Source organism: Rhinopithecus bieti, unplaced genomic scaffold, assembly GCF_001698545.2.
Source record: "Rhinopithecus bieti isolate Rb0 unplaced genomic scaffold, ASM169854v2 scaffold_32014, whole genome shotgun sequence".
NCBI classification, from domain to species: Eukaryota; Metazoa; Chordata; class Mammalia; order Primates; family Cercopithecidae; genus Rhinopithecus; species Rhinopithecus bieti.
The window spans coordinates 499844-520964 of record NW_016813639.1 but is presented as its reverse complement, the minus strand read 5'-3'; the positions used below and the strand labels follow the sequence as shown (position 1 = coordinate 520964).

The window sequence follows — 21121 nt, the reverse complement described above, 5'->3', positions numbered from 1 at the left end:
TCCCAACCCAACCCGCCTAGCCCAACCCGCCTACAACACCTCCAGCCCCTCACCCTCCCCTCCTCCATGCCGAGTGGAGCCGGCCTGTCCCCTCCCGCCCTCCGCCCTGCCCCAGGACACTCACCCGCGGTAGTAGGCTTTCACTCGGACCTGGTGGGAATGGTCCCCGCTGCCGCCGCCTGCGACCGTGTGGGACATGGTGCTGCTGTCCCTCTGAGTCGGCATCTCCTCACTCCCCTGCCTCAACACTGGAGGCCGGGGGTGCGGGGGGGCGCTCCGGACCCCGTGGGGGCCCCGCCGCCCGCGCCTGTCGGAGAGCCGCGGCCGTCAGCCCACCTACCTGCCCACCTCGCCCGCAGCGCCAACCCAAGGGTCGCCTCGCCGGAGCAGCCGGAACCGCGCGGCTCCTCCCACTCCCCGTAGGCGCCGCAGCCTCTATAGCCGCCTGGGCCCAGGACACCTCCTGCGTCGGTCCCTCCCACTTCGCTCGCTCCAAAGGCCCACATTCCGGGGTAGGGCGGGCGCAACCATCTAGCCAGCTCAAGGAGCCTCAATACCGGGCTGAACCATCCTTACGGGGATAGAGAAAGGGGACAGGGGGAATGGGAGACGCTGCTTATGGCATCAAACACGCCGGGAGGGGTGCTTTCACGCGAGCTGTGAAAGAGACAATGACCAGCTCTAGATCACTAAAGTCTCTTCCCTGCAGGAACAATGGTAGGGACAAATTCTACGACACCTCACCCTAGCCTCCCAACTTGGTCACGCCTGCGGTCGGCCGACTTGGCACCCGGGATAGATTTGCGTGCAGGTTTCTGGGATTTGGAGTCCTCATGGGATTCTGGGACTTGAGGTTCCTTGCGCGTAGGGTTCCGCGCATTCCCGCTGATGAAGTCTGTCTCTCCAGCGTGCTCCCTGGAGCTGTCGGGGTGGAAAACCTGGATCTAGCTTGGGCATCTGAAGGTCCTGGAAATGACTGGGCTTCCTCACGTTCTAGATTTTATTATCTGATTAAGTCTCCCATCTTCTAATTGCATAAATCGTCTAAATTATACATGTCTTTTTGGGGAACAAGAATTTGGTTACCTGCTCAGCGTAACCTCTTTTATGGAAATAATTTAATAACATATGTAACAAATATAATAAAGGAAGAAACTCAACCAGAAGATATGATGAAAAACCGATTTTTCTTATTTGGGGGCCCCCATATCTAGGCCCTTGTAGACTGCCCTTGCATGGAACAAGAGCATAGTGAATACTTACCCAATCAAGTCAGTCAATCCAAGAGCATTTCATTCTCTTAAAAACTGGCTTACCAAGGATTAGAAAGAATCATCCTTGTAACCTAGTCTCTGACTTTCCTAGGATCTTGGCTCTGACACATAATTGACACTGCAACTACAGGTAGCATGAATCTAGCCCCTGCAGCAGTCCTGGTGCTGAACCAGTTGGAATAATCAAAGAAATAGCTTTCTTTACGATGATAAAATAGGGTTGGGGGACTGAGTCATCAGTTATGTGTGACACTTTAGCGTGGTACGACATCCTCCAACTGCTACAGACTTGGATTATATACTCTTACTAAAAATTCCCCTTGAGTCAGGCAAAGTGCTACATGCCTGTAGTCCCAGCCTTTGAGAGGCTGAGGCAGGAGGATCACTTGAGCCCAGGAGTTCACGGCCAGCCTGAGCAACATGGTGAGACCCCATCTCTTAAATAGACAAACAAAAATCCCACTGAAAACTTGATATCAGGTTTTCAGCAATTGGAGACCTGCATCAGCATGTTTAATATGGAGGGATTAACTATGGAATATACATTATTTCTAGTGGAAAATTGAGCAGGCTTGTGACAAATTTGTAATGCTGTAGAAAAAGAAATTTATGTCATATAGGGAGTGAAAATGTATAGAGAAATGAAAGGTAAGACATGGAAAGTGTTCTTGATCTTGATTCCTTAACATTTTGAAAAATCCTTCTTCATTGACAGCATGCTTTGATTTTGAAGGTGACCATTGTTTCTAGAGGAGGCTTACTGCTTACTTTGTCAGCTATGAGAATCTGTACATATTGATAATTTGCATCAATACCACTGTATAAATAAGTTTTCTTTCTCTGAAAGATGGAACTTTACTTGTGATTATCAGGGAAAGCATTTTTTGTTTTCATTTTTTTAGAGATGGAGACTCACTATGATGCTTAGGCTGGAGTGCAGTGGCTAGTCACAAATGCGCTCATAGCACACTACAGTCTTGAACTTCTTGACTCAAGCACTCCTCCCACCACAGGCTCCTGAGTAGCTGGGACTACAGGTGCATTCCACTACACCTGGATAACATTTTTTTGTTTTAAAGTCTATCTTTTCTGATAGTAATATAGCCACTGCAGCTCCCTTAAGGTTGCTGTTTAGATGGTATATCTGTTTTGTTTTGTTTTTTTTTTTTTAAGATGGAGTCTCATTCTGTTGCCCAGGCTGGAGTGCAGTGGCATGATCTCGGCTCACTGCAACCTCCACCTCCCAGGTTCAAGCGATTCTCCTGCCTCAGCCTCCTGAGTAGCTAGGATTACAGGCACGCACCACCATGCCTGGCTAATTTTTGTGTTTTTAATAGAGCCGGGGTTTCGCCATGTTGGCCAGGGTGGTCTCAAACTCCTGACCTCAGGTGATGCACCTGCCTTAGCCTCTCAAAGTGCTGTGATTACAGATGTGAGCCACCATGCCCAGCCAGTATATCTTTAAAAAAAAAAATTTTTTTTTTCTTTGGCCGGGCACAGTGGCTCACGCCTGTAATCCCAGCACTTTGGGAGGCTGAGATGGGCGGATCACAAGGTCAGGAGATCAAGACCATCCTGGCTAACATGGTGAAACCCCGTCTCTACTAAAAATACAAAAATTAGCTGGGCGCAGTGGCAGGTGCCTGTAGTCCCAGCTATACGGGAGGTTGAGGCAGGAGAATGGTGTGAACCCGGAAGGCGGAGCTTGCAGTGAGCTGAGATTGCCCCACTGCACTTCAGCCTGGGCGACAGCGAGAGACTCCGTCTCAAAAAAAAAAGAATTTTTAACTTACAATCTGTTTGCATCTTTAAATCTAAAGTGTATATACTGTATATATAATATCACACCATTGGAACTTGTTTTGTTATCCAGTCTGACAATCTCCATCTTTGGTTAAGTTATTTAATTTGGCCAGGCACAGTGGCTCATGCCTGTAATCCCAGCACTTTGGGAGGTCGAGGTGGGTGGATCATTTCAGGTCAGGAGTTCAAGACCAGCCTGGCCAACATGGAGAAACCCCGTCTCTACTAAAAATACAAAAATTAGTCGGGCGTGGTGGCATATGCCTGTAATCCCAGCTACTCGGGAGGCTGAGGCAGGAGAATCGCTTGAGCCTGGGAGGCAGAGGTTGTGGTGAGCCGAGATGACGCCACTGCACTCCAGTCTGGGCGACAGTGTGAGACCCTGTCCCAAAAAAACAAACAAACAAAAGTTATTTGGCCGAGTGCAGTGGCTCACACCTGTAATCCCAGCACTTTGGGAGGCCAAGGGGGGGGGTGGATCACCTGAAGTCAGGAGTTCGAGACCAGCCTGGCCAATATGGTGAAACCCTATCTCTACTACAGAAATGAGTCTGGTGTGATGGTGGCCACCTGTAATCCCAGCTACTCAGGAGGTACCTGAGCAGGAGAATCACTTGAACCTGGGAGGCAGAGGGAGCAAGTGGATCAAGATCACACCATTGCACTCCAGCCTGGGCAACAAGATGAAACTCTCATCTTAAAAAAAAAAAAAAAAAAAGTTATTTAAATTCATTTGATTTTTATGTACTTATGTGACTGGAATTTCATCTGCCATTTTACTCTTTGTTTTCTATGTCTCATGTGTTTTTTGTTCCTCTGTTACTCTTTACTGCTTCCCTTTGCATGAATATTTTCTGGTGGATGATTTTAATACCTTCAATGACTTTCTAAATATACATATTTTGAGTTATTTTCTTAGTAACTGCTCTAGGGCTTAGATTATACTTTTTTTTTTTTTTTTTAGATGGAGTCTCGCTCTGTTGCCTGGGCTGGAGTGCAGTGGTGTGATCTTGGCTCACTGCAACTTCTGCCTCTCAGGTTCATGCAATTCTCCTGCCTCAGCCTCCTGAGTAGCTGGGACTACAGGTGCCCGCCACCACGCCCGGCTAATTTTTTGTATTTTTCAGTAGAGAAGGGGTTTCACTGTGTTAGCCAGGATGGTCTCGATCTCCTGACCTTGTCATCTGCCTGCCTCAGCCTTCCAAGGTGCTGGGATTATAGGCGTGAGCCACCGTGCCCGGCCCTAGATTATACTTTCTAAACATATCAGGATCTACCTCAAATGTATGCTAATTAATTCCAATTAGATATAGAAATATTACTTCTATACAATGATTCCTCCCTCCCATATTGCTAATATTTTTGTAATATATATGTTACAAACCAAAGTTGTTATAATTATTTATGTAATTTTATGTATTTTAAAGAAGCTAAGACAAGAAAGCAAGCATATATTTATAGAGCTTGTTATGTTAACCTTCTTATTCACCTTTTCCAGTTCTCTTCATTTCTTTTTTTTTTTTTTTTTGAGACGGAGTCTCGCTCTGTCACCCAGGCTGGAGTGCAGTGGCCGGATCTCAGCTCACTGCAAGCTCCGCCTCCCGGGTTCACGCCATTCTCCTGTCTCAGCCTCCCGGGTAGCTGGGACTACAGGTGCCGCCACGTCGCCCGGCTAGTTTTTTGTATTTTGAGTAGAGACGGGGTTTCACCGTGTTAGCCAGGATGGTCTCGATCTCCTGACCTCGTGATCCGCCCGTCTCGGCCTCCCAAAGTGCTGGGATTACAGGCTTGAGCCACCGCGCCCGGCCTCTCTTCATTTCTTTTTGTAGATTAGTTACCATCTGGTATTATTTCCTTACACCAATACAGTTTTATTCCTACCTGCCTTCTCTGTGAAGTTATTGTCAAATATGTCACATATCTATATGTTATCGATCCAAAAATACAATTATATTCATATGTGAATGAGTTAAGGAAAGAAAGGAAAAAAAATATGTAATTATACACACTCGTAATTATTTACATAATTACCTTTACCACTGTTATTTTTTTCTTTTCTTTTTCCATGTAGATTTGATTTACTGTCTGAGGTAACTTGCTTTCAGCTTGAAGAATTTCCTTTCGTGTTCTTACGAGGCGTGTTGGCTCACAGCAAGTTCTCTCTGTTGTTGCTTATCTGGAGATGTCTTAATTTCGTCTCTATTTTAAAAATATAGTTTTGCTGGGCGGGGCGCAGTGGCTCATTCCTGTAATCCTAGCACTTTGAGAGAGGCCAAGGTGGGTGGATTGCCTGAGCTCAGGAGTTTGAGACTAGCCTGGGCAACACAGTGAAAGCCCGTCTCTACTAAAAAAAAAAAAATACAAAAATTTAGCCAGGCATGGTGGTGTGCACCTGTAGTCCTAGCTACTCGGGAGGCTGAGGCAGGAGAATTGCTTTAACCCGGGAGGCAGAGCTTGCAGTGAGCCAAGATTGCAGCACTGCACTCCAGCCTGGGCAACAGAGTGAGATTCCATCTCTTAAATAAATAAATAAATAAATAATAAAATAAATAAAAGATAGTTTTGCTGAATACAAGATTCTTGGTCATGTTTTTTTCTTTCAGCACTTTGAAATGTCTGCTTTCTGGCCTCCAACATTTCTGATGAGAAGTCAGCTATTAATCTTACTAGGGTTCCCTTGTACATGAGCCATGTTTCTCTTGCTGACTTCAAGATTCTCTTTGTTTTTCAACATTTTGTTCTTGCCATGTCTGTGTTTACATCTCTTTGCATTTATCCTACTTTAGTGTTTGCTGAGTTCCTTAGATGTTTGTTTACATTAAACTTTTTCATCAAATTTGAGAAGTTTTCAGCTATTATTTCTTCAGATATTTTTTGTTTCTTTTTCTCTTCTATCCTTCTGGTATCCCTTTATGCATATATTGGTGCACATAATGGTGTTCCACATTTCCTTGAGGTACTGTTCATTTTTTCCCTCCTTTTTCCCTCTCTGTTCTTCAGAATATATTCACTGATTATGTCTTCTGCTAGTTCAAATCTCGTGTTGAGCCCCTACAGTGAATTTTTTTTTTTTTTTTTTTTTTGAGACACAGTTTTGCTTTTGTCACCCAGGTTGGAATGCAGTGGAGCGATCTTGGCTCACTGCAACCTCCACCACCTGGGTTCAAGAGATTCTCCAGCCTCAGCCTCCCGAATAGCTGGAATTACAGGCATCCGCCACCACGCCCAGCTAATTTTTGTATTTTTAGTAGAAACAGCATTTCACCATGTTGTCCAGGCTGGTCTCGAACTCCCGACTTCAAGTGGTCCACCAGCCTTGGCCTCCCAAAGTGTTGGGATTACAGGCATGAGCCACCACACACAACCAGATTTTTTATTTCTGTACTTTTCAACTCTAGATTTTATATTTAGTTCTTTTTTGTTTTAAACTTTCTCTTTATTGATATTCTCCATTTGGTAAAACATTTTCATCAGATTTTTCTTTGATTTTTATTTATTTATTTAAGATGGAGTTTTGCTCTGTTGCCCAGGCTGGAGTGTAGTGGCGTGATCTTGGCTCACTGCAACCTCTGCCTCCCAGGTTCAAGTGATTCTCCTGCCTCAGCCTCCTGAGTAGCTGGGATCACAGGTGCTCACCACCGCGCCTGGCTAATTTTTGTATTTTTTAGTAGAGACAGGGTTTCACCATGTTGGCCAGACTGGTCTCAAACTCCTGACCTCATGATCCACCCGCCTCGGCCTCCCAAAGTGCTGGGATTACAGGTGTGAGCCACCGCACCCAGCCTCTTTCTTTAATTTTTAAAGCATAGTTTTCTTGAGTTCTTTAAGTGTATTTATAATAACTGCTTTGAAGTGTTTATCTGCTAGGCCCAATATCTGTGTCCTCTCAAGGCAGTTTCTGTGTGAATGGGTCACACTTTCCTGTTTCTTTCTATGTCTTATAATTTTTTTGTTGTACACTGTACATTTCCATCGCAGCAACTCTGGATACTGACCCCTGGCTCCAGGGCTTGTTGTCGTTGTCGTTTGTTTATTTGTTTAGTGACTTGGCTAGACTAGTTCAGCAAAGTCTATGTCCCCCACAGTGTGCGGCCTCTGATGGTGCTCCTCAGAAAAGTACAGTTTTGCAATTTTCTGTCACCCTGACTCTCTCCTCCTCTCCTCCTCCTTCCTCAGGGATGACAGTGGTTTTGTTTTGTTTTGTTTTGTTTTTTTTAGATGGAGTCTTGCTCTGTCACCCAGGCTGGATGGAGTGCAGTGGGGCGATCTCGGCTCACTGCAAGCTCCGCCTCCCGGGTTCACGCCATTCTCCTGCCTCAGTCTCCCGGGTAGCTGGGGCTACAGGCGCCCACCACCATGCCCGGCTAATTTTTTTTTTTTTTTTTTTTTTTTGTATTTTTAGTAGAGACAGGGTTTCACCATGTTAACCAGGATGGTCTCGATCTTCTGACCTCGTGATCCACCCGCCTCGGCCCCTCGAAGTGCTGGGATTACAGGCATGAGCTCCTGTCCGACCGTGGTTTTAACCAGGTTCTCTGAATTTCTTCCTCATCTCTCTGTAAAGTTTTTGGATGGTTTATCTTTGTTAATATCACTCCCGGCTGTTAGCCTCTACTAATTACTAGCTGATTGCTCCAGTGTTTTTGACATTGTCCTGTGGCATAAATTGCTCCACAGACTGATCCAACAGTCATTGTTTATTTATAATTTTCACAAGTTACGATTATTTTACTGGGGAAAATGTCTACTGAGTTCATCATGTCTTCGTACTGGAAGTGCTCTGACGTTAATTTTTAAAGTCAATATGATATAGTTAAAATAGATATAAGGCAGAAAGAATTATGCATACAGGATGACCAAGGCACAGAAATTATGTCATTTTTGGTAACAAAATACTGGAAACTCTTGCGCTATCTTTTTAGTTTAAAGAAAACAGGATTGAGTAAAAGGGTATAAAAGGAATCTTGCAGGCGGGCGCGGTGGCTCACGCCTGTAATCTCAGCGCTTTGGGAGGCCAAGGTGGGCGGATCATGAGGTCAGGAGATCACGATTATCCTGGCTAACATGGTGAAATCCCGTCTCTACTAAAAATAAAAAAAAAATTAGCCGGGCGTGGTGGCAGGCGCCTGTAGTTCCAGCTACTCAGGAGGCTGAGGCAGGAGAATGGCGAATGCGGGAGGCCGAGCTTGCAGTGAGCTGAGATCGTGCCACTGCACTCCAGCCTGCGCGACAGAGCAAGACTCGCTCTCAAATAAATAAATAAATAAATAAAAATTAAAAAAAAAAGAACCTCGCATAACATTAATCGTATCTTCAGGAAATGTGGTTTCCTTTCTACAAATTCGGCTGTTTTACCAAGAAAATAGCTAACCAGAATAGGTAGACCTGTATATTCAGTCTTAATTAACTTTACCAGTATACCATGCAGCAAGGATCAAATATAAAAATGCGTTTGCTATGTTCCTTATATTTTTAAAATTTTGCCACTGGCTCCATGATGACTGTTTCTCAGCTGAGAATCAAATGATATAAAATGGGAAGCCAATGGTGGACCCTTTGTTTTTTTTTGTTGTTGTTGTTTTTTTGTTTTGTTTTGTTTTTGTTTTTTTTTTTGAGACGGAGTCTCGCTCTGTCACCCAGGCTGGAGTGCAGTGGCCGGATCTCAGCTCACTGCAAGCTCCGCCTCCCGGGTTCACGCCATTCTCCTGTCTCAGCCTCCCGGGTAGCTGGGACTACAGGCGCCCGCCACCTCGCCCGGCTAGTTTTTTTGTATTTTAGTAGAGACGGGGTTTCACCGTGTTAGCCAGGATGGTCTCGATCTCCTGACCTCGTGATCCGCCCGTCTCGGCCTCCCAAAGTGCTGGGATTACAGGCTTGAGCCACCGCGCCCGGCCCATGGTGGACACTTTGAACAAGCCTCACAGCCCATTTTATTTCTGCTGTACTTAAAATGGTGCTTACTTAAATCCTCAACTTCACAGAAGCCTGTCACCCTTAACCCAGCATTCTTCAGCGGTTACACAGAGCATGTGATAATGTCATAAAAAGGAGAGAACAGTATTTAACTACAAGTCTTAATTATTTGAAGGGATTTTGTGACCTTGTGGAAATAAGCGTTGGGCACTGGACTGAATTATTCTTGCCATTGCTCGCTGTGATACCTTTAATAGGAGAAAATTAATGAATTGATGCTAATTAATCCCATAGGCTTAAGAGATTTTAAATATTTTGGCCAAGATTCTCATTTTATAATCATCAGAGTGGTTGTCCTAATGTGGAGCAAAGAAATAACCTAGTTGGAGAATGGTGAATGAGAAAATAAGCAATAGACACAGGTCCTGTGTGATTTTTTTTTTTTTTTTTTTAGACAGAGTCTCGCTCTGTCACCTAGGCTGGTGTGCAGTGGCGCCATCTCAGCTCATTGCAACCTCCCCCTCCTGGGTTCAAGCGTTTCTCCTGCCTCAGCCTCCCGAGTAACTGGGATTACAGGTGCCCACCACCATGCCCGGCTAATTTTGGTGTTTTTAGTAGAGATGAGGTTTCACCATGTTGGCCAGGCTGGTCTTGAACAGCTGACCTCAAGTGATCCACCCGCCTCAGCCTCCCAAAGGGCTGGGATTACAGGTACGAGCTGGGGAGCCCAGCAAGTGATCATTTCTTTCTTTCTTTTTCTTTTTTTTCTTTGAGACGGAGTTTTGCTCTTGTCACCCAGGCTGGAGTACAATGGTACAATCTCAGCTTACTGCAACCTCCACTTCCTGGCTTTAAGTGATTCTTCCGCCTCAGCCTTGCGAGTAGCTGGGATTACAGGTGTGTGCCACCATGTCTGGCTAATTTTGTATTTTTAGTACAGACAGAGTTTCTCCATGTTCGTCAGGCTGGTCTTGAACTCCCAACCTCAGGTGATCTGCCTGCCTCGGCCTCCCAAAGTGCTGGGGCTACAGGCATTAGCCACCGTGCCCAGTCAATCATCTCTCATTGCAATCATGCATTGCTTAATAACAGGAATATGTTCTGAGAAACTTGTTGTTTGGTGATTTCATCATGGTGTGAACATTGTGTGTAGAGTGTACTTACAGAAACCTTGATGGTACATCCTCCTATACACCTAGACTAAATGGTATAGCCTATTGCTTTTAGGTTACATATCTGTATAGTATGTTACTATAGTGAATGCTGTAGGCAACTGTAACACAATGGCAAGTATTTTTGTATATCTAAATATACCTAAACATTAAAAAGGTAATTCATTGCACTATAATGTTAGGATGACTATGGCGTCACTAGGCAATAGGAATTATCAGGTATGGACCACTGTCCTGTATGCAGTCCATCATTGACCAAAACATCATTATAAAGCATAGGACTATATCATATTAATTGTTTTACTTAAGCTTCAGGGCAGAAGCTGTGACCAGAAATGACCAAAACTTCTTACTGGAGTTTTGACAGCTGAAGTTCATGAGAGAATTTCGTTTTTTTTTCTATTAATTAATCTTACTGACTTAGCATAGATAGCAAACAAACACATGTCCCCATGAATTCCTTGCCTCCTTTTTTCCCTTCGTCTCCTATCCTCTTCACCAGTCCACTGATGTTGCCAACTTTATCTGTAAGCCATCTCTGGGTACTCCCTTCACTCCTTTACATTATAGAGAGTACTTTTTTACATTATAAGGGAGTACTTTATATAGAATTTTTTACATTATAGTTACCCAATCTTACACTACAGATGATGACATACAGCAGTTTGAGCCTTAATCTGTTTTGCCTTTGAAATATAATTGCTTTAGTTCGAATTTATTTATTTATTTATTTATTTATTTATTTATTTTTGAAACGGAGTCTTGCTCTGTCACCCAAGCTGGAGTGCGGTGGCACGATCTCGGCTTCCTGCAACCTCCACCTCCCAGGTTCAAGGGATTTTCCTGCCTCACCTCCTGAGTAACTGGGACTACAGGCACAGCGCCCCCACGCTTTGTTAAGTTTTGTATTTTTATTAGAGATGGGGTTTCACCATATTCGCCAGGCTGGTCTCGAACTTCTGACCTCAGGTGATCCTCCCGCCTTGGCCTCCCAAAGTGCTGGGATTACAGGCATTAGCCACCACGCCCAGCCCTTTACTTTGAATTTAAACTAATATAAAAAATTAATGTCGTATGTTCCCTGATAATCACAGAAAGGGGAGTTCATTTATTGATGCCAGTGACACATATCCCTGTCTTTATATACAGAGGATCCACTGTTTATCCTGAAATGCCCACCCTAACTCAATCCCCACTATCCTTGCCTGACTTTCACTTTCCTTCTCTAGGAACTATTGACAAACTAACCTTTACACCCAGGCTGTTGGGTGTCCATTATCTTCACTCTTTCTCTTCCTCTGTACTCCTGCTCTGTAATCTGTGTATACACCAGTTACAGTACATATTGCATAGTATCATAGTACTTTCTTTTCTTTTCTTTTTTTTTTTATTTTTTTTTGAGACGGAGTGTCACTTCTGTGTCCACAACCGGGCTGGAGTTGACATTTGTGGCCAGAATTCATCCACTAGCAAGCTCCGCTCTTCGCCCGGATACGCCAATATCTCTCGTGGCTGCCTTCTTGCTCCCGGCTTAGCTGGGACTAAATGACAGCGAACCGTGCTTATATACTCGTGTTCGCCGGCTATTTTTTGTTTTTGTAGAGACGGGGTTTTCACCGTTGTTAGCCAGGATGGTCCTCGATATCTCACTGACCTCGTGATCTACCGCCCGCCTCCGTCCAAAGTGCTGGCGATTACAGGTCCTTGACCCAACCGCGCCCGCCCCTTCTTTTCTTTTCGAGACGGAGTTTCACTATTATTGCCCAGGTTGGAGTGTAATGGCGTGATCTCAGCTCACTGAAACCTCCGCCTCCCAGGTTCAAGTGATTCTCTTGTCTTAGCCTCCCAAGTAGCTGGGATTATAGGCACCCGCCACCATGCCCAGCTAATTTTTGTATTTTTCGTAGAGACGGGGTTTCACCATGTTAGCCAGGCTGGTCTCGATTTCCTGATCTGGTGATCTGCCCACCTCTGTCTCCCAAAGTGCTGGGATTACAGGTGTGAGCTACCGTACCCATCCTGTACTTTATTTTCTTGTGGGCACATCTACAAAGCTGAAACTGTAATTTTTTCATCTTTCTGCCCCCCATACCTAGCACATAATAGGTGTTGAATAACATCTGTTGACACTGAACAATACCACTTTGCTACATTTTCCTTATCTGTAAGATAAGGGTAATAACATTCTTTATTTAATAAGGATTTCCTGAGGTTGGATTAATTGTTTAATTCTTAAAATGTAAAGTAGGACAGGCTGGGTGCGGTGGCTCATGCCTGTAATCCCAGCACTTTGGGAGGCAGGTGGGTGGATTACATGAGGTCAGGAGATTGAGACCAGCCTCACCAACATGGTGAAACCCCATCTCTACCAAAAATACAAAAAAATTAGCTGGGCATGGTGGGAGGCACCTGTAATCCCAGTTACTTGGGAGGTTGAGGCAGGACAATCGTTTGAACCCGGGGGGCGGAGGTTGCAGTGAGCCAAGACCACGCCATTGCACTTCAGCCTGGGCAATGAGAGCGAAACTCTGTCTCAAAAAAAAAAAAAAAAAAAAAAAACCAAAGTAAAGTAGAACAATGTTAATGAAAAAAAAAGAAGTGAAAGAAGAGATTTGTTTTACTGAACCACAGATGGGGGATTCCATTAACCAGAGGAGTCAACAGTTAAAAAAAAAGAATTATGGAACACTCATTTAATGAAAGCCACTGAATACTAAAAGAAGTCTAAGAAACCTTGAGATAATTGACTCTTACAGGGTTAATTTGTGTCAAGCACTACGCCCTCTCCATTTTTTTCAAGAAAGTTACAATCCAGATGTGATGTCAGGTCACATACTAGTGAAGAGAAAAAATGCAAAATAGTGCCAGCTATGTGTCAGTAAATTATAAATTGCAACAGCACATAAGTCTACCTCATTTTCTTTGATAACTCTTCTTATTTTCTTCGAGAACCCGCTTGTGTCGGGCTAGACTAAAAGGCACAAAGTAGACTAATAAAATGACATGCTGAAAGAGTTTGTACCATGTACGCGGTCACTAACAACAATCAACCAAAACATGTAAGCCACCCTCCAATTTAAAAAGGCAAACCTGTTTTTGAGGATGGCACATTCAATGGAAAACGTAAACCTAGTCCAGAGTCGGTGGCTCCCAGCACTTTGGGAGGCCCAGGCAGAAGGAGCCTAAGAATTTGAGACCAGCCTCACCAATATGGTGAGACCTCGCCTCTACAAAATAATGTAAAAAACAAAAACAAACAAAAAACATTACCAGCCTGGACAACATGGTGAAACTCTGTCTCTACAAAAAATAGAAAAATTAGCTGGGGATGGTGGCTCAGACCTGTAGTCCCAGCTACTTGGAAGAATGAGGCATGAGAATCATTTGAGCCCGGGCAGCAGAGGCTGCGGCGAGCCACTGTACTCCAGCCTGGGCAACAGAGTGAGACCCTGTCTCAAAAAAAACCACAAAAACATTAGCCAAGCGTGGTGGCGCACTCCTGTAGTCCCAGTCCTTCCCTATAGTCCCCTGGGGAGGCTGAGGTGGGAGAATCACTTGAGCCACAGAGGTGGAGGTTGCAGTGAGCTGAGATCGAGTCACGGCACTCCAGCCTGGGAGACAGAACGAGACCCTGGCTCAAAAAAAAAAAAAAAAAAAAAAAAAAAAAAAAAAAAAAAAAAAAAAAAAAAAAAAAAAAAAAGAGAGAGAGAGAGAAAGAAAATACAAACCTATTTTAATAGTATCCCTGCTACAGCCCCTCACCCACCTCCACAATGGCCTCCTTCAATTATCGAGTTCTCTCCCACAGCCTCTGGAGTAAATGCCTCCCCCCAGGAAAGTTGCTAACTGCTCCCCGGACACAGAAGACTAGCTCATTTTCTCCACCACTTCCGCCTATTTCCTAATGGACTCAAGTGTTTTCATACTGAATTTCTGCTGACCTTGAATTGAACTAAACTATATCCTATTTTGGGCCACAGATAAATCACGGGGAAAGTAGAGTTCATAGTCTGTGATGATTTTCTGGCTGCCTAATCACATATACAACGTCAATGGGAATAGCACTCTAGAGATAAAGCTGCTTTAGTTCACCTGCACCCTGTGCTTTTCACCCCATGACTCAAGCAGGAGATATTTTACTGAATTGGATGGCTTCCTATTCTGGAAAAGAATAACAAATTAGGAAGCCCTCTATAATTAAATCATCCCAGGGCTCCATACACTGAGCCTTTTAAAGCAAAGCTCCCATTGTCATTAGGTGCCTCAAGCAGGAGGCAGGAATCTTATATTTTAAGTTCTTTGTGGCACACGGAAAATTGTAGAAACTCAACCAATATTAGCCTATGGTTTATGTACACTTGAGTATTAAAATGAATCTTAATGTGATAGGAGGGAACCCAGCAACAACAAGCAGAGCAAGTCTTGATTTTCTGCTTCCCTTGTTGATTTAAAGCTGTGACTCGGAAAGTTAGTTCAGCCTGCTGAGTAGTCTGTGTCCTCAAGTCAAACACAACTCTTACGTAAGTGACTCTCATTTTATATAACTTGAAATATTTCAATCAGAATCACGGAATGGTAGATATGACTAGCTGGAAGTTACTCTATGTTGTCTATGTCAGTCCTCTCATAATTTGCTATATATACAAATAAGGTGGGGATCCTTCCTTCCTTCCTTCCTTCCTTCCTTCCTTCCTTCCTTCCTTCCTTCCTTCCTTCCTTCTTCCTTCCTTCCGTCCTTCCTTTTTTTAGATGGAGTCTCACTCTGTCACCCAGGCTGGAGTGCAGTGGTGCGATCTCGGCTCACTGCAACCTCCCCTTCTTGGCTTCAAGTGATTCTCCTGTCTCAGCCTCCTCCTAGATATCTAGGATTACAGGCACCCGCCACCACGCCCAGCTAATTTCTGAATTTTTACCAGAGATGGGGTTTCACCATGTTGGCCAGGCTGGTCTTGAACTCCTGACCTCAGTGATCCTCCCCCTTTGGCCTCCCAAAGTGCTGGGATTACAGGTGTGAGCCACCATGCCCAGCCTAGGTGGGGATTTTGTTAAAGTTCAGGTTCTGATTTAGACAGTCTAGAATTGGGCCCCAGATTCTGCATTTCAAACCAATTTTCTTTTTTTTTCTTTTTGAGATGGAGTCTTGCTCTGTTGCCCAGGCTGGAGTGCAGTGGTGCGATCTCGGCTCACTGCAAGCTCTGCCTCCCGAGTTCATGCCATTCTCCTGCCTCTGCCTCCCGAGTAGCTGGGACTACAGGCGCCCGCCACCACACCTGCTAATTTTTTGTATTTTTTAGTAGAGATGGGGTTTCACGGTGTTAGCCAGGATGGTCTCAATCTCCTGGCCTTGTGATCTGCCTGCCTCGGCCTCCCAAAGTGCTGGGATTACAGGCGTGAGCCACTGCACCCAGCTCTCAAGCCAATTTTCACATGATGATGCTGCTCATGTGTCGATTACAGTTTGAGGAGCAAAACATCTAGGCTAACTCCCTTGTTTTATAAATGAAGTCCAGAGAAGTGAAATGACTCTGTGATTTTACATCTGTTTCAATTTTTTTATTCATTAACATAATTTTAAAATAGCATAAATTTGAAACAGGAGCTGATTTCTGGGAGATGAGAAAAAATTTGTAAGTTCACAAAATTCTTAGTTTTGTTATTTATTTTTTTATTTTCCATGATCTAAAAACATGCTAATAGCATGTGCTAGATTCACTGTCACAAGGGTGTCACTTTAACTCACAATAATTTGTTCTTATCATAATCAGTTAATAGGTTCACTGTATTTCCACAGATGTATGACAGTGTACTGAGCATCATATCATGATATACTCATCCTTTCTCATTCTGCCACCTTTTATTTAATCTTAATTTTATATTTTAACTCAAACAGTTCCAGAGATTATACTTATGTTCAGCAAGGACGCTAGATTATTCCATTATTACAATAGGAGGCTAGATTATTCCATTTCTTTCCCTTATCTCTCTTTTTTTTTTTTTTTTTTTTTGAGACGGAGTCTTGCTCTGTCGCCTGGGCTGGAGTGCAGTGGCCAGATCTCAGCTCACTGAGAGCTCCGCCTCCCGGGTTTACGCCATTCTCCTGCCTCAGCCTCCCGAGTAGCTGGGACTATAGGCGCCCGCCACCTCGCCCAGCTAGTTTTTTTTGTATTTTTAGTAGAGACGGGGTTTCACAGTGTTAGCCAGGATGGTCTCGATCTCCTGACCTCATGATCTGCCCGTCTCGGCCTCCCAAAGTGCTGGGATTACAGGCTTGAGCCACCTCGCCCGGCCTCCCTTATCTCATAACTAGGAAGCACACTTGAGATAAAAAGACAGGCTGGGCGCGGTAGCTCACGCCTTTAATCCCAGCACTTTGGGAGGCCGAGACAGGAGGACCACGAGGTCAGGAGATTTAGACCATCCTGGCTAACATAATGAAACCCCGTCTCTACTAAAAATACAAAAAAAAAAAAAAAAAATTAGCCGGGAGTGGTGGTGTGTGCCTGTAGTCCCAGCTACTCTGGAGGCCGAGGCAGGAGAATTGCTTGAACCCAGGAGGTGAAAGTTGCAGTGAGCTGAGATCACGCCACTGCACTCCAGCCTGGGTGACAGAATAAGACTTTGCCTCTCAAAAAAAAAAAAAAAAAGAGAGAAAGATAAAAAGAGAAACATTCAGCCAGCCATGGTGGCGTGCACCTGTGGTCTGAGCTACTTGGGAGGCTGAGGTGGGAGAATTGCTAGAGGATGGGAGGTTGAAGCTGAAGGGAACAATGATAGCACCACTGCATTCCAGCCTGGGTGACAGAGCAAGATCTTGCCTCAAAAGAAAAAAAAAAAGAGAGAGAGAAACATAGGATGTCTTTCTTTACTTTCTGACTCAGTAATTTAAAATTATAGCTCAGAGTTCCCTTAAGAGTTAGTTTAATTTGCTGAGTTTTGGGGAGAATTCCGCCTTTTTTTNCTGGAGTGCAGTGGCCGGATCTCAGCTCACTGAAGCTCCGCCTCCTGGGTTTACGCCATTCTCCTGCCTCAGCCTCCCGAGTAGCTGGGACTACAGGCGCCTGCCACCTCGCCCGGCTAGTTTTTTGTATTTTTTAGTAGAGACGGGGTTTCACAGTGTTAGCCAGGATGGTCTCAATCTCCTGACCTCGTGATCCGCCCGTCTTGGCCTCCCAAAGTGCTGGGATTACAGGCTTGAGCCACCACGCCCGGCCTAACTGTTTCTTATTTTTAAAGTGAATTGTCTGAATGCACAGATAATATCAAGAAATGTCTGCTGCATATCTACGGGATGCAAGCCTCTATAGGTTGTATAATAAATTGTAAAATTCTATTTCTGTCCCAGGGTCTAGTTGGGGTAGCCTACTTGGATGACCACACATAAAACTGATAAATCAAATAACAATTCAAGATTATATAATAATCTAAAGCAATAAAGCAATAGAACAATACAAAATAAATTGCTAATTTTGTGGAAGAGCAAGAAGGATCAGTAGAAATTAAGAGAAAGAAGTGTTCCACTAGGGTGGAGGATTTTAAAAAATAATCTCGGATAGAGTTATCTCAGAAGATAAATGTGGTATGAAGCAAAAGCAGTTGTCTTTCAACTGGAAAGGGCTTTTATCAGAACTGAAAAAAATGCTTTATCAAGGACTAACTGAAAGAACCCTTTGTTAACTTGTAACAGTCAGAATGTAATTTCAAGGACAGCCGGGACCCTGTAGCAATTTTACATGAGATAGGCTGCTATTTAGCCTTTCAAAGACTGCTTTTCATCACTGGAAAATGAGAGGGTTGATGATCTCAAGACCCATTCCAGTCTAAGATAATTAAGTTCTGGGATCCCCCTGAAAACTTTTGGTTTGAAAAATTCACTGGATTGTCAGCTTCATATATAAAGCTTCCCCAGCACCTTTCAGAGTCTATGACATTTGGTATTTATTGCTTGACATTAGGAATCTCCAATCAGCTTTTCATTCACTGAACATGTTTGTTGCAGGGTTATAATATCATAGTCCCATGGTAGACATGGAGGTAGGAAAATAAGTGTCAAAATTTATTTTAAAATTTGGGATATACTAAAGATGTAGAATGAGAAAGATAAAGTAAAAAGAAAAAAATGGAAAAGAAAAAAACACATAATAAAGGTCAAGATAATTCAATGGAGGGAAAGAATAGTTTTACTGTCGTTTTTAATGAATAATGCTGGGATAATTTTACATCCACCTACAAAAGAGTGAAGTTGGACCCCTACTTAGACCATGTATAAAAATAACTGAAAACGGAGTTAAAGAGCTAAAATTATAAGCCTAGTTTTATAATTTTGTTTTATAATTTTAGTAGTAGTAAAGGCTAAAATTATAAAGCTCTTAGAAGAAAACATAGTAGAAAATCTTTGTGACTTAGAATTAGGCAATGGTTTCTTAGACATAACATTTAAAGCACAAATAAAAAAAGAAAAAATAGGTAAATTGGACTTAAAATTTTAAATGCTAGTACTTCAAAGAACAGCATGGTGACAGTGAAAAGTCGTCCCACAGAATGAGAGAAAACATTTGGAAATCATGTGTCTAATAAGGCACTACGATCCAAAGTATACATCTCTGACTATAAAACAATGGAAAAGACAAATCATTTCTCATTGTGGTTAAAGGATTTGAACAGACATTTCTCCAAAGAAGATATGCAAACGAGCAAAGAAAATGTTAGTCATCAGGGAGATGTAAATAAAAATCACAATGAGATACTACTTCCCACCTGTTAGTCTGGGCTGTACTCAAAAGATGCACATTTATTTGTCAAATTATACATACCTCAATAAACCTGGGGTGGTAATGGGAAGATGATCAATAACAAATGTTACCTGATATGCAGAAATTGGAACTCTCATCTATTACTGGTGGGAATATGATGTCATACAGTTGCTTTGGAACACAGTTTGACAGTTTCTCAAGATGTTAAACATAGAGTTACCATAAGAATGAGATATACTCCTAAGTATGTCTCCAAGAAAGTTAAAAACATGTCGGCCGGGCGCGGTGGCTCAAGATAGGGTCTCAAAACACCCACACTGGAGTGCAGTGGCACGATCTCAGCTCACTGCAACCTCCGCCTCTCAGGTTCAAGCGATTCTCCTGTCTCAGCCTCCTGAGTAGCTGAGATTACAGGTGCACGCCACCACACCCAGCTAATTTTTGTATTTTCTGTAAAGCCAGGGTTTTATCATGTTGGCCAGGCTGGTCTTGAAATCCTGACCTCAGGTGATCTACCTGCTTCAGCCTCCAAAAGTGCTGGAATTACAGGCATGAGCCACCATACCTGGCCCTGCCAATCTTTTTGTAAAAATCATTTTAATATAATTTTAAAACTTTTAATACTAATATTAAAAGATACTTAAACATGTATGTACTAATTTTAGGTCTCTGATCTCTCCATTCCTTTAGGAAAGCAAATAGTAAGTCACTAGAAACTTTCCAAATGAGAAAATATTTCTCCCCTAGAGGCTGTCATCCTGAGTGATCTAAGAGTCAACCTCCCTCCCCCTCTATGGGGGGGGGGAACCAAAAAAAACCTAGGGTTATTTTTTTTTTTTTTTTTTTTTTTTTTTTTTTTGAGACTGAGTCTCGCTCTGTCGCCCAGGCTGGAGTGCAGTGGCCAGATCTCAGCTCACTGAAGCTCCGCCTCCTGGGTTTACGCCATTCTCCTGCCTCAGCCTCCCGAGTAGCTGGGACTACAGGCGCCTGCCACCTCGCCCGGCTAGTTTTTTGTATTTTTTAGTAGAGACGGGGTTTCACAGTGTTAGCCAGGATGGTCTCAATCTCCTGACCTCGTGATCCGCCCGTCTTGGCCTCCCAAAGTGCTGGGATTACAGGCTTGAGCCACCACGCCCGGCCTAACTGTTTCTTATTTTAAAGTGAATTGTCTGAATGCACAGATAATATCAAGAAATGTCTGCTGCATATCTACGGGATGCAAGCCTCTATAGGTTGTATAATAAATTGTAAAATTCTATTTCTGTCCCAGGGTCTAGTTGGGGTAGCCTACTTGGATGACCACACATAAAACTGATAAATCAAATAACAATTCAAGATTATATAATAATCTAAAGCAATAAAGCAATAGAACAATACAAAATAAATTGCTAATTTTGTGGAAGAGCAAGAAGGATCAGTAGAAATTAAGAGAAAGAAGTGTTCCACTAGGGTGGAGGATTTTAAAAAATAATCTCGGATAGAGTTATCTCAGAAGATAAATGTGGTATGAAGCAAAAGCAGTTGTCTTTCAACTGGAAAGGGCTTTTATCAGAACTGAAAAAAATGCTTTATCAAGGACTAACTGAAAGAACCCTTTGTTAACTTGTAACAGTCAGAATGTAATTTCAAGGACAGCCGGGACCCTGTAGCAATTTTACATGAGATAGGCTGCTATTTAGCCTTTCAAAGACTGCTTTTCATCACTGGAAAATGAGAGGGTTGATGATCTCAAGACCCATTCCAGTCTAAGATAATTAAGTTCTGGGATCCCCTGAAAACTTTTGGTTTGAAAATTCACTGGATTGTCAGCTTCATATATAAAGCTTCCCCAGCACCTTTCAGAGTCTATGACATTTGGTATTTATTGCTTGACATTAGGAATCTCCAATCAGCTTTTCATTCACTGAACATGTTTGTTGCAGGGTTATATAATATCATAGTCCCATGGTAGACATGGAGGTAGGAAAATAAGTGTCAAAATTTATTTTAAAATTTGGGATATACTAAAGATGTAGAATGAGAAAGATAAAGTAAAAGAAAAAAATGGAAAAGAAAAAAACACATAATAAAGGTCAAGATAATTCAATGGAGGGAAAGAATAGTTTTACTGTCGTTTTAATGAATAATGCTGGGATAATTTTACATCCACCTACAAAAGAGTGAAGTTGGACCCCTACTTAGACCATGTATAAAATAACTGAAAACGGAG

At 43.1% G+C, this 21121-nt stretch overlaps 1 protein-coding gene across 1 annotated transcript in view; it reads right to left on the bottom strand.

Annotated features, from left to right (window-relative positions):
- The window catches only part of PRKCI (protein kinase C iota), a 90982-nt gene extending 90442 nt beyond the window's left edge, over window positions 1-540 (bottom strand). Inside the window, exon 1 of the mRNA XM_017848792.1 lies at window positions 125-540. Coding sequence (XP_017704281.1) covers window positions 125-225 — 101 coding nt within the window. The 5' untranslated portion in view covers window positions 226-540. The remainder of the gene's footprint in view (window positions 1-124) is intronic.
- Window positions 541-21121: the final 20581 nt, after the last annotated feature.